A 14,355-nucleotide genomic window follows, 5' to 3' on the forward strand; every position below is an offset into this window, starting at 1 on the left:
TGAACGACTTAGGGCTGAAAGCTCATCATATTTAGAAAACAGATGAGTTTCTAAAACTAGGTAAATGACCTTTCTGTTTTCTGATTTTCCTATTTACATGAAAAAAAATCAACACCTCATTTTAATACATAATATCTTCTAAAAAATGAAATTTTCCTTAACCAAAATAACAGTGAAAATAGCCAGCATTATTTAACCTATTATGTTCTAAGCATTTTACATTTGCTGTCTTTTAAAATCTTTAGCAACAATGTGAGTTGAAGAAACTGCAGTTTGAGAGAGGTTAAGTAATTGGCTACATTTAATAAGTGGCAGGGCGGAGATTTAAATCTAAGACTGTCTGACTCCAAAGCTCATGTGCTTTCTACTTTTGGGCGTGTAAGGATTTTGTTTGCAAAGGAGAGTCTATCTGAGCCTAGAATTCTATATAAAAATCAGTAATTTTACTTAAAAATTCAGCAGAATCTCATTACAGTGCTGGTATTAGGGCAAAAATAAAGTTCTCAGGGTTGAAATCTTCATTGTCATCTGGTCTGACTAAATACCTGCAACTTGACTTCATTCACAGTGAACCTGTACACCGCCAGGGGATCTCCCACCTGCCTGGGAGCATCCTCAGGGATGGGACGCAGCTCTGCTTGAGATCATTAGTTCTTAGGATCAAGCTGAAATCTCACTGTTTCCTGGGCATTGCACGTGATAGCTCTGCTGATATTTTATACTGACACTTAAAGATCTGCTATTCCTAGTGAGAAAGATATGTGGTATCCTACTATGAACTGGTGAACATTCAGTTTCCAGAGGTTCTAATTTTCATGTGCAACAGGATGTTCACAAACTTGTGAATTACATGGGTGTCTTTGATTTGCCTTTTACTTTAATATTAATTGGCTATTATGTTTGAACTAATTGATCAGTTATTACCTTTTCATTAGTTACTCATTTTAATTAGATGTTAATTAATAAGAATATTGTTTACACTGTTAAGGCTGGCTTCCTTAATATTATTACTTGCTTATGGAAAAATATCACAGTGTGGAGAAAAATACTTATATTAATGTAGACATAAGTCTGGAAGAATTGTCAGGAAGTAAAGTAGGCTATGAACGTGAATAATCCACCAAAGAAGAAACTTACCTAGTAGAGAGGTTGCCAGGCTGGAATGTGCCAGCATTGCAAAAATGGCAGGGTTGGGAAGTTCCAAGCACAAAGTGAGTGGATAGATTTGATGGAAATTTTCAAGAGCTGTTGAGAGTGGAAAATAGAACCAAGATTGGCTTTCTTCCACGTTGGAGTTGGGTAGAAGGACAGGTGAGTCAACTATTCAGTGCATGCAGTCATCCTGCACCACACTCACTCACCTACACTGTGCCACTGCTTGTGCTAGCCCATCTCTGGGGTACAGACAGGACTCAGTCTTGGGGAGGGAGGGCCATGTAGACATGTAGATAGATGTAGTTCTGCACAATAAGGGGAGTGCAATAATAACCATCTGTGTAAAAGTTACAAAGTTATCATTATACTTGTCCTTAAAATGTGCCTCTGTTTATATGATTTCTTAGTACATATTCACGTTTTAAATGATGAAAGAGTGATAAGTAAACTAAATAAGTAAAAATATAAGCTTTTCTTATACCAATCTTTTTTTCACTGTTTAGGTGTTTTAATAGCATGTTATTTAGTTTTTGCAACGAGAATGACTGCTGACCAAGCAATTATATTTGTGCGGGCAAAGCGACCCAATTCCATACAAACCAGAGGACAGCTACTCTGTGTAAGAGAATTTACTCAGTTTCTCACTCCTCTTCGCAATATATTCTCTTGCTGTGATCCTAAAGCACATGCTGTCACCTTAGCTCAGTATCTAATTCGCCAGCGTCATCTGCTCCATGGTTCTGAGGCCCGACTTCTGAAACACGTGCCAAAAATTATCCACCTAGTTTGCAAATTACTGCTGGACTTAGCTGAAAACAGGCCAGTGGTGATGAAGGACATGTTCGAAGGACCCAGTCTTTCTGCTGAAATTGAAAAAACCGTGTCTGAGATGGTCACAATGCGGCTGGATAAAGAGTTACTGAGGCATGACAGTGACACGTCTGACCCATTTAACCCTACTATATTGGTGGCAGATTTTGAGAATCTTTCTAATGAGCAAGAGTTTGACCCCCTTTGGAAGAGGCAGAACATTGAGTGCCTTCAACCCCTGACTCATCCGAAAAGGCTGCTCAGCTATAGTGACTCAGATTTAAAGAAGGCTGAGTCACTCCTGGACCAAGGGGAGACTCCGTGGACAGTGCCTGCCCAGGTCTTGCTTTGCCATAACCTCAGGCAGCAGAGGAGGCCCATAAGCCATTGTTTTGTCCCACAGCCTCCAGAGCTAGATTTACATAAGGAAGCATTGGTTCGAAGCACGTTTTCTTCCTGGAGTCAGTCTAAGCTTGGAGGCTTGGAAGGACTCAAAGATGCTGGGTCACCACTTTTCCACACGAGGAGTATTCCAAAGGAAATACAGCAAAGTAGAACCTTCTCAGTGGGTGTTTCGGGTTCACACAACGCTGGGGAACCAGTTATACCCAACTCTGCAAATGTCTGTAAGGATCCAAACCCTTCTCACCAGCAAGTAGCCCAGTGTCACTGTGAAACTCATGGTGGTTGGGGCCCAGGCTCTTTAGAGGAGGACATTGGGACTTGCCACAGCCCTCTGGACTGCGGCTCCAGTCCCAAAGCACAGTTCTTGGTTGGACCCGAAACCCAGGACAGCAAAGTTCTATCTGAAGCAGCTCCACACCCTGCTTTGCAATCTGAATTGAGTGTCGAAGCAAGGAGAATACTGGCAGCCAAAGCCCTGGCAAATTTAAATGAATTTGGAGAAAAGGAGGAAGTGAAAAGGAAGGTAGAAATGTGGCAGGTATTTGTATTTCATTTAATTATATATAGGTTGGAAATATTTATGTCAGGGCAAAAATATAGTACATTTCCCCAGAATTCCCTGTTATAGAAATGTGAAGATATGTTTGCATAATACTTTCAAGCTTCAGGTTTCTCAGCTGTGATGTGAACCTTGTGTTATAGACAGAACCCAGGTCGGTTGTGTGACTTTATTTAAATCTCCCTGTGCAAAATGCTTGACCGGTAGGTGGTATTGATTGGTGGCATCTTCTTTCTGCTGGGTTTGTGGGGGTGACTGGCCACATGAGACAGTGATAGTAACTGACCTGAAGTACGTCTAACCCGAGGCTTGGCGCAGGGAGCCGCACCTTGAGAACCACTGACCTAGAGACATAAATCAAATAAAATTATTTTCCAAAGCTCGTAACACTAGTGTTGAAGTGAGGTCAGCATCCTCTCCTTCAGATTTGCCTGTCCTGCTCCAAGAGGGCAACTATCGGGATTCAGGGAAGCAGATGGGAGTAACCACAGACTAACACTGTGCCATTAGTTTTATCTGAGGTTAGGTCTTTGGGGTCCATTTCTTGGCTTTTATTTAAGTTAGAATGTGAAATTTTAAATTTTAATCCTTTTTTGTGTTGTACTTTTACTAGGAAAACAGTTTTAGATCAGCTATACTCTTCTTTGCCTGAAATGAACACCTGGTCTAGAAAAAAGACAGGACTTATGAGCCTAGTTATCAGAAACAGGTAAACAGCCCCCAAATGGGGCTGACTAGGGGAGTCCTGACTTAGTGAAATCTTGACTTGTCAGTTTATAATCTATTATGAATTATTTTCACAGCTACTTTTCCACATTCTACCGTGAATTAAACAAGGCATATAATATTTCTAAGAGTGCTAGTGTCTTTTCAAATGCGAAGGCACGAAAATTATGTCTGGAGTGTCACAATAACTTATACAATGATGGGAGGAGAGAACTTTTGGTAAAAGTTTTGTTCATTAGATTTGAAGTGTTTTTGCGTAATGAATAGTTAAAGATATTGCTTTCTTCCAAGATGAATTGTTTTCTTTCTTTCTTTTTTTGGGGAGTGGCTCGTCAGTGCAGGGATCTGAACCCATGACCTCGGTGTTATCAGCACCATACTGTACTGAGTAAACTAACCGGCCAGCCTGAATTGTTTTCTTTATTACCTACTCCAAAGTGAAAAAATCTTCCTTCCATTCAGTCAGCAAATATTTCCTTTACATTCCTGTGTGTCAAGAGTTAGCAAGCAAGAAGATCCATTTTAAGTTAAAAAACAAACAAACAAAAAACCCCCTCACTCCCAGGTCAGCCCCGAGTGCCCCTCTCCCCAGGTGCTGACATGAGCTATACCTGTGCTGATGAGTACAGGACTTGGTTTAGGCCAGACTGTTTCAACATGTAGCATATACAAGTGCATTTTCTGGAGGTAAACACAAACCTTTAATTAGGATAGGTTAGCCCTTTTTTTCCTTTATAGATTTTATTTCAGGCCTTTTAGTAATTAAAAAAAAAAACAGTTGAACCTGGAAAAGTAAAATGAACATCATTTGAATGGTATAATGCTGCTTGTGCCTGTAGTAGGCCCTTTCATATATTTTATCTTGAGATTTTCACAGTAGTCCTTTGAGGCAGATACTATTTATAGATTCTTTGTTAATCTTATGAATTCAGTATCACAGATGAGGAAACTATGGGTCATAGAGGTTAAGTGACTTGCTCAAGGTCACATGGCTTATATGCGGTGGAGCCAGAGTACAGCTCATGTGTTTCATACTTTCCATTATCCCAAGATGTCTTTTTTAACCTCACTGGAAAGCTTCAGGAAACATCATGATGTGATAGTTTTTGAGTAATGTTAGTTCTGCCCAGCTTGTCTCCTCATTAGCTACATGAAATTGAATAAAAACCTATTCTGTTATATACGTGATCTATGGGAAGGAAAGACTGTAAACAGTTGAAAGTATTGGCTTATTTATAAGATAGTAAAAAGAAATCCAGTACTGGAGGATCTTTGTGGCATGGCAGAAATAGCACAGACTCGAGTTAGGCAGCACTGGGTGTGAACACCTTGGCCATTTTCTAGCTTTGGGCTCCTGGGTGAGCTCTTTCGTCTTTCTTGAGCTCCAGTACGTTTACCTGTGAGGGGCCTCCCTGCTGAGTTGCTGTGAGAGTCAGAGATAAGCTGTGTGTGACAGTTCTGTCCCACTGTAAGCATGCTGTAAATATTGGATGTGTGAATGAATGAATGGTAGCAATTATTACACTTATTACTACTGCAAAAATATGTTTGATTTACTAACACATAAATCTGAACCCTGTCAGAAATTAATTAAAATTCTTTTTTTTTTTTTTTTTTTTTTTTTTGGTCTTTTTTCATGACCAGCACTCAGCCAGTGAGTGCACCGGCCATTCCTATATAGGATCCGAACCCACGGCGGGAGCGTCGCCGCGCTCCCAGTGCAGCACTCTCCCGAGTGCGCCACGGGCTCGGCCCTAATTAAAATTCTTATCTTCTCCAATGCTCTCTATGAGGTGAAGTTTTAAAATCTCATGCTTAAATTGTCCCCAGGCATTTGGAACATTAGCAAGACTTCCTAGTTATTTTCACCCTATCAAGTTTCAGGATGTGGGGCTTATTATTTGTTAAATTCTGCATAGGATTCTAAAGAAATACTATACCACATTTACCACCTTTAAAGCCCTTTTTTTATGCACTTTGAAATTTCAGTCAAAGAAGACCCCAGTTTAATTTATAAATGTTCCCTTATTTACACTTTTTTATCTACTATTTTACTTCATTGCAATAAATATTTTTGTTTTGTTTGCCAGAAGCCTGGAAAGGAAGATTCCCTCTTCCTGAACTGTTTCTGTGGTTTCTGAATGAAGTAGAGGACTTGGATTAACTAAGCCCTTTCTCTGTGCTGTGAGCTTTAACAGACCTTCTCTGTTAGTCAGCCCAACACCTTGCGAGACAGGGGATGAGCTTCATGGATGGAAACTGAGGCGTGGAGGAGTTCAGAGTCTTAGTCCAATGTCCTGCCTGGAAGTGGAGGAGCTGGGAGAGGTCCCAGATCTGCACCCCAGAGCCTTAGCCCTTCACTGTGGTGGGCAGCCTGAGGGTCATCCGTTGAGCAGTGCACCTCTCTCTCCATCCTTTCTCTGTTTCTGTCTGTCTCTTCTTTTTTAGAAAGAACTAAATTCCCGAGATGGAGCTTGGGAAAGAATATGTGGTGAGAGGGACCCTTTCATCCTGTGCAGTCTGATGTGGTCTTGGGTGGAGCAGCTGAAGGAGCCCATAATCACCAAAGAGGATGTGGACATGTTGGTTGACAGACACGCAGAAGCCGCAGAAGCGCTGTTTTTATTAGAGAAGGTAAAGGAGCAGTTAATGAATTTAACTGAGGCCCTCGATATAAGTTTCACACACTAAAAAAAAAATCCATTATAAAAAAGGAAATTCATACAGAATCCCATATCTAGGTCTCATTTAATAGTTTTCCAAGATAAGAGAATAAATTGATACCCAATGTAAACATTTAGAAAATACAAAAATAAATAGGGAAAAATATCCATAATCCTGGGAGAGCTACTGTAAACATTTTCAAATCTTTTCTTTTAATCTTATCAATGCGTATGTTAACCCAGTAAAAATCATTTTAACATACAACTCAATACTTCATTTTGGCTTAAAATTATAACATAGGTACTTTTCCATGAATAGTGTAAGCTTTTTATAAATGTTGACTGTAACAGGTGTGGGTGTGTGATGCTGTGACATGGGGATGCGCCATAATTAACCACTTTTTCACAGTTGTGTATTTGTTTCTACTTATTTACTGTGAGCATAGATATGTGAAAAACTATGAAGTAGGTTGGAATGTGCACTCATTTGTATTTTTAAAAAGGGGTATCTGTCCTATATATATATGCAGATACATATACATACATACATATATATAATTTGTATATGTATACAATATAGAAGAAAAAATAAGAAACTGGTAATGGTAGTTGCTAATAGGGAAAGATATTAGGAACCAATGGATCTAGCAAGGGAGAGAAACTTATTTTATTGTAGATCCTTTCAAACAGTTTAGTATTTTTAACCATATAGAGATACTACATTTTCACTTAAAAACAGGCTTTGTTTTTGTTTTAGGAAACAATGTTGTCAAATAATCAGCCTTGAGTTACCTGATGTGCTCTAGTATAAACATCTCTCATTGTTTACACACACACATACACACACAGTCACCCACACATAATTTACAGATACATGCACACACAGACTTGCGCACAAGCACACATAAAATTGTGCAATGCACATTTTTTAAGATAAAACATTCCTTGTACTTGGAGTCCTTTTCTTAGGATATTTTCATAGCAATTAAATTACAGAGATAAAACAGGAGAGGGTGGTAAGGGAGGGAGGATATTAACCTTTTTGAGTGGCTGTGGGCCCAGCCCTTCAGGATGTACTGTCCATTTTCCCTTCTGTTTATCTTAATCCCCCTTGGAGGTAGAGGCCCTGTTTTACTGACAAGGTAAGGTAAAGCCACTTGCCCATGGTTTGCAGCATGTGTCACAGCAGGATTCAAACTTGGATTGTTGTGGCACAAAGCTCATGCTATTTCTATCACAAAATGCTCTCTGTTTTATCATAATGTACCCCCAGCCCCTGTGTATAGGGCATTTACATTGTTTCAGGCATTTTTATAAGTATCATTTTAATGATAAGTTGTGCTTGTAGGTTTTTCTGCATTTCAGATTATGCTCTTAGAGTAGATTTCTAGATATGAAATTAGTAAGTGCATTGCATCTTGGATATGTGTTGCTCAGGGTGATGGAATTTCTCCTTTGCCAAGGTGGACAGCCCCCAGGAGTCAAGTCAGTGGACACATTCTTAAGGGATCTCCCCCCACCTTAAGTCAAAGGCTGCTTCCTTAAGTACTACATTGCTCCTGGAGGGCTGTGGCTCATTTTCTTCATCTGTCCTTCTCTTTCCTTGGTAACTGCAAAGGATTGGATAGGAAGGTACTGACCCCTAGGTGCTCAACTGATTAGTCCATGTGTCACTATGACATGTCAGTATCTATTAGCCAAACTGAAATGCTTATATCCAGAAACAACAAGGATGGAAAAATCTGTTCAGTTCACTGCAAGAGAAACATTTGGTTTAAAATTGTACTCATCTTCTGATTCAGTTGTTCTTTGTGCAGTAACTAACCAACCTTGATAATCTCCTGAAAGCTTTTCAGACTATATTAATGCATAACAATAAACATTTGGTAGAGCTCTTCATAGATATTTTAGTATTTGAGATTAGGAGTACTTGGTCACAAATCAATTTCTGACTCAACAGTTGTTTTGAGTTGATTTCTTAAGGCATTTTTCAAAAAACTTTTTTATTTTGATTTCTGCAAAAACAGGGACAACACCAGACTATTCTTTGTGTGCTGCATTGCATAGTGAACCTGCAGGCGATTCCTATGGATGTAGAGGAAGCTTTTCTTGCCCATGCCATTAAATCTTTCACTAAGGTGGGTTGCACTCTCCTTTCCCCCTCCAAATCAGCATCATCTTTGTAAATCAATCCAGAGGTCACCATCGTCCTCTAAAATAAAACTTTTAGCTGTGTTTCCCCTTAATGAAAATGTGTTGCAGAGTTTTGGCCAAAAAAAAGAATAGCTTCCAAACAGTGATATTAGGAAAAGCTGAACTGTGGGTTTTTTGAAGGAGAACATTAGAACAAAGAGCTTTTATATAGGAGAAGAGAGAAACAATTGGGTGTTGAATAAGTACTTTAAAATCAGAGACCTAGTAGGAGTCACAAAATATTTTCTTGTTGAGCTAATGCTACCTTGGGTTTAAACAATATCTATTAAGAATATATCAAACATTGCTGATTCAGTACTGTGTTCTGGTTGGCAAATCCTAAACAAAGCGTAAAAGAAAGTTTCCTTTCTATGCACATCCTTTTGGTTTGCAGCAGTTTTTCCTAGCTGAAGAAAGAAGTCAAGTTCATGCCAAGAGAAAAGGTTCCCCTTACCCCTTTAGCTAATTTGGTATCTCTCATATAGGATATGAAAATGTCATTGAACAAAGAACTCAGGTTTTGAATGTCAACCTTTGTAAACACTGATGATAGTAGCAGCTACTATTGTACTCATTCCCAAGGTGTGAGGACTCTTTTTAATATTTCTTCAGTCTCTTCCTCCACGCTTTCCACAGTGAGGTCCTTATTGCAGGCTTCCTTGTTCCTCACCTGGACTTTATGGCACTAACCACTCAACATACTTTCAGTATGTTCTTCAGTTTCCAGGCTCAACAGTCTCGAATCCAAATCACATGATCTTTTACATCTATATTTACATCTTCATGGATTGAGAGGATGCCTACCATTTGAGGAGGGTTAAGGTTTGGAGTTTAAGAAAGTAAACAATTTAAACGATGGTTAATGTTAATAAGGAGTTTTTGCAAATAGAATAGACAATAATAGTGATAAAGATCAAATTAAATTTCTGAGTTTGACTGAAAAAATCCTTAATATTGGTCTCTCTGAAAGCAATTGGAATTCTTTACAACGTCTTTCGGCCTTTTAAGGGGATACTAATGGAAACTTAAGCTATATCAGTTCGGGGGCCGGCCCGTGGCTCACTTGGTGCTGATAACACCAAGGCCATGGGTTCGGATCCCATATAGGGATGGCCGGTTGCTCACTGGGTGAGCGTGGTGCTGACAACACCAAGTCAAGGGTTAAGATCTCCTTACCGGTCATCTTTTAGGAAAAAAAAAAAAAAAGCTATATCAGTTCAAAATCTGTCTATAAAAATCTTAGGAGACTGTTCTCCTTGGGTCTGGCACATCAGTGCACAGTCTGCTGAGCAGAGGCACTGACAGCTCTTATTGGGGACCAGCTCTTCAGGGATGTCTGTATAGCTCTGCCTGTAGGGCAGAAAATACTTCATCTGCCTTCCTGCATAATAAAGATCATATTTCCCTTCAGGGCAAAGGTTGGCAGGTTTGCTTGCAGCCCTTTATAAAACATGGGGATTTCCTAAGCTTGGGGTTCCTCCACTATGATGCAAACCCTTGCCTGTGCAACTCCCACCTGGGCCCCTCCTCTTTGCTCCCATGGGATGTGGGGGGCAAGGAGAACCTATGTGGTTATAAGGCACATCATGCCCTGAGGAATAAAGTTGTCCCTAACCCAGGAGCCTCACATCTTCTGCCAGTATCCATGACACTGGTAAGCTGATGGGTTAAATTGCAGTGGAGTAAAATCTCAGGTGCTTTACAGTTGTTGACAGAGGGAACAACCTTCCCTCTGTCAAAATTTATCAGAAAAGGAGAGAATCTACAAGGGGAGAAGCAATAACCCTGATATCCTGATTCCTTCTCAGTGAGTCACACGTGACTCTGGGCATAGGGCAGGGGTACTTGCTCTGGTTCTGTGTCCTACTGTCACTCCTAAATCAGTGTGGCAAACTTGAACAAAGAATCTAGATATGTGTACATGGCACCTGCTGTTAGGAAACTAACTATATTGAGGTTTTTATATGTGCCAAACATGTCAGACTCATAGATATCAGGTTTCATTTTTTGCTCACAAAAATCCTAAGGACATGGGCATTGTGATCTCTTATTTACAGAGGAGGAAATTGAGACCCAGAGAGGTAGGCATGGCAGGCTGTCAGGTGAAGAGCTAGGCTTTCCATTCAGGTCGCTCTGACACTGGCCCAGAGGGGCCTTGAGCCCTCTTAGCACAGCACTTACAGCTGATGTTCTTTGGTTTAATAAGGGAGACTTTTTCCTTACACAGGTTGAACATCCCTAATCCAAAAATTCATATATAAATTCACACACACACACACACACCCGGGGGGGGGGGAAGAAGATATAACAACCGCAATTATTTGAAGTTGATACGACAAGCAAACAGAAAGGACATTGTTGGGGGGGGGAGGGAGAAGGGAGGGAGGTTTTGGTGATGGGGAGCAATAATCAGCCACAATGTATATCGACAAAATAAAATTTAAAAAAAAAAAAAAAAACCAAAAATTCGAAGTCCAGAATGCTCCAAAATCTGAAATTTTTTGAACTGACATGACACTCAAAGGAAATACTTATTGGAGCATTTCAGATTTCAGATTTTTTGGATTAGGGATGCTCAATTGGTTAAGTACCTGCAAATATTCTAAAATCCAAAAAAGTCCACAGTCCAAAACACTAATGCTGCCAAGCATTTCACATAAGGGATATTCAACCTGAACCCTCAGTGATCAGTGTCTGAATTAAAAACTCACTTCACCTGTTGACTGGCTTCATGACTAGGTGTATGTGATTATACTAAATATCCAGACATTAGATTTAATTTTTGAGTTTTCATTCATCAGTTTGGTATTAACATGGTTGGCATGTCTAATATAGTCTTTCCGTTGAAATGTGTGAAATTTATTATGTGTGTTTTTAAAATAATATATAATTTTGCTTTTAAGTCTTAGTTTTTTCTCCACCCTCCTGTTTTCTCCCCAAATAAAAACTGGTCAAAATTCTTGTTACAGTGCCTGAATGTAAATTTTCTTTGCCACCAGGTTAATTTTGATTCTGAAAATGGACCAATAGTATACAACACCCTGAAGAAAATATTTAAGCACACGCTGGAAGAAAAAAGAAAAACGACAAAAGATGGCCCTAAGCCTGGCCTCTAGTGAAGCTCGCTTCTCCCCCGTGATGGGCACTTCAGACCTGAAGACCCAGACAGCATTTCTGTTCATATGTGAGGGAGCTGAAGTTTGTGGAGTTACTTTTTCTCATTGCACTTTTTTAAATGCTGTTAGTTTGTGCTGAGAATGATCCTCCCTGTTTGGAGCAATTATTTATTTTAAAATATCCTTGAGCTACATTTTTGTTTTGAAAAATTGCCGTAAAGTTGGTGCCACTTTCTTTTATTTATTTGACTGAATTAATATTGTATTACCATTTTAAGGTGTTTACATCCTTATTATTTTTGACATTTTGGAAAAAGTTGTAACTCTTCTTTCCAGAACAATTATTTTCTTGACAGAACTCCTCCTAGAGTTTTGACCAAATAGATAATTTCAGTAGTAAAAGCTTACCGTGTACCCATCCCCCTGACATATGATCTGGGAAAGTCACTAAGTGTCTTAAACTGTTTTGTATTTGTTACTCAGAACGCTATTATTGATACATCATTTTTTTAAGGATTTTTTAAAACTTTGAAATGTTTTGTTTTTTCTTTAATTTTTATAAATGTGACAAAGGGTTTTGAAGTGTATTATTTTTCAGAGTGATTTAGTTTTACTTTAATGGAGTGACTGTGAAGTGGTTGGAATTTTTTACTTGTAGAAAGTAGACTTGCTTATTGTTAGGCTTCCAGACAACCTTGCCAGCTTGGCTGTCACAAGGAGGCAGGAGGAGTTCTCAACACACCAAGCCTTACTCCCACTCCCTTGGGTTGCTGCTGAGCCAAATGGCATCTTTACAGAGGAAGTGGGATCAAAGGCAGGCAGTGTGGGAAGTTGCTAAAAAGCAAGGCTAGCTCTGTCCTCCCCAGTACTCCTCAGAAGGGACAGCCTTGCAGTCTCTGTGCCAGCCCTGTTCTCTCTGGGTGATGTAGCCACTCTGCAGAGGCGACTCTTGGAGCTGGAGGAAGTCAGGCCAGGCCACTATTCATGCTCGTGGTGTATTAGCATGAACAGCCTGGCCTGGACCCACACTTGCGGATCTGCCATTACATGGACTCACTTGCTTCAGGGCTCTATCTATGGCTGCTTTTTTTACTACAGGAATTAAGATTTTTGAATTGAATTTGACCCATGCAGATTGCATTCACCCTAAAACCGGCTTCAAATAAGAAGAGGTGACTACCTAAACTAGTTCCTTGTGGGCCAAACTATCAATTAGCAGTTGAAGCTGTAACTTCTATTTAAAATAATTAATTTATGGGGGTACCAGAGGCCAAGCCACAGAGAGGATAGTAGTTTTGCCTAATAAAGGTGATATTAATCAGACCAATTTCAAACTGAAGAAGGTACACTTAATCTTAAAAATGGAATTTCAGGGAAAGCAAGACTAATTTAGAAGAAATGAAATTTCTCCAACTCCTGCATTTCTGAATTAAACTCTAGCACATCAGAAATATTTTAGTCATTATCAGTCTCACTTAACTGTAATGGAAAACACTAAACGTAGTTTTCTTCCACACTGAATTTTGTTGGGAAATCAAATTCAATGGATGTTAAGGAACCAGGTTGCCTGTTCCTGAAATGTCTCATTTTCAAGTGCCTGGCCTGGGAAAGAAAGGGAGGAAATGATTGCATTTTATCCAAAGGTACATTATAAAAATATGGTTTACCAGGAAAGATATTCGTCCTCATTGCCATTGACCTCACGTGGGCATCACCTAATACCATGGCTTTTTTGACAAGTCATAGCTGTATATCTGAAACACTCGTTTCAAAATAGAGAATGGGCATTGTGTGACCATGCACTGCACATCTAAAAATAAAAGTGCACCAGCCTAAAAAAGAGAAAGGGAGTACATTAATCAGCTATATACAAGCATTGTATTCATTTGAATAAAAGCGAAAATAACAACCCATAGCCCTAGTCTTGTACTTCTTTCCCTTGAGGCTCTTGGGTGTTGCGCATACCGTGATGAAGATGAGATTTTGCTCTCCTATGATCCTAAGGGGCAGATTGAGGTGTAGGCTCAGTAGTTAGGCGGCCAAACTCTTGTTAGTTCCAACTCTATCTTCTGTTGGTTCAGAATGTCTAAGAATGGGGGGACCAGGATAGGCGAGTTCTAAGAGGAATGTTTGAGGAAAATCTCCAGATGAACAAGATTACTGCCTGCCTATATTCGGATGGATGAGGAGTTCTTTGTAGCGCAGAGGATAGAAACCTTACATGTTGGGAGCAGTTATAAGGTTGTATAATTTGGCTTAACAGAAGTGGGAAGGGTCAAGAGCGCACACACATTAAGAACTTACTACCGTGACAAACCACACCCACTACCTCGCTTACTTCTCTTGACAGACTGAGAGAAACGCGTTCATATCTGTGACAGAGGATGCCACGTCTCATGGACTTTGCACTGCACTCCCCTCCCTGCTTGTGTTGCCTGTGGGACTCTTAACCAGGTGGAACTGCCCAGCATGGAGCACCCTCAGGGATCTCAAGGTCCCTTTGAGCACTAGATTCCATGATGGCATTAGAGAGCACCATATTGTCCACAACGTCCATGAAAATATCACAAGTCTTCTGTCTTCTGGGAAAGGCTGAGCTGGCTCTGCTACTGTCATATGATGGTCTCCAGCATATCACATTTAGAGGAAGTGTGTGATTCCGTGCCATTTTAGTTTTTCCTACTTCAGAAAGCTTGCTAATGCCCTTTCAGACGAACTGCTGCTGCTG

At 39.9% G+C, this 14,355-nt stretch overlaps 1 protein-coding gene across 3 annotated transcripts in view; it reads left to right on the top strand.

Moving 5' to 3' along the window:
* Positions 1-11,810, top strand: part of PTPDC1 (protein tyrosine phosphatase domain containing 1) — a 67,308-nt gene extending 55,498 nt beyond the window's left edge. For all 3 annotated transcript variants that reach the window (XM_063099910.1, XM_063099907.1, XM_063099909.1), the window contains 4 exons: positions 1,659-2,908; positions 6,104-6,289; positions 8,346-8,456; positions 11,511-11,810. In XM_063099910.1, coding sequence (XP_062955980.1) covers positions 1,659-2,908; positions 6,104-6,289; positions 8,346-8,456; positions 11,511-11,627 — 1,664 coding nt within the window. In that variant the 3' untranslated portion in view covers positions 11,628-11,810. The remainder of the gene's footprint in view (positions 1-1,658; positions 2,909-6,103; positions 6,290-8,345; positions 8,457-11,510) is intronic.
* Positions 11,811-14,355: the final 2,545 nt, after the last annotated feature.

The sequence above is a fragment of the Cynocephalus volans genome, chromosome 6, assembly GCF_027409185.1.
Source record: "Cynocephalus volans isolate mCynVol1 chromosome 6, mCynVol1.pri, whole genome shotgun sequence".
In the NCBI taxonomy this organism is placed as follows: Eukaryota; Metazoa; Chordata; class Mammalia; order Dermoptera; family Cynocephalidae; genus Cynocephalus; species Cynocephalus volans.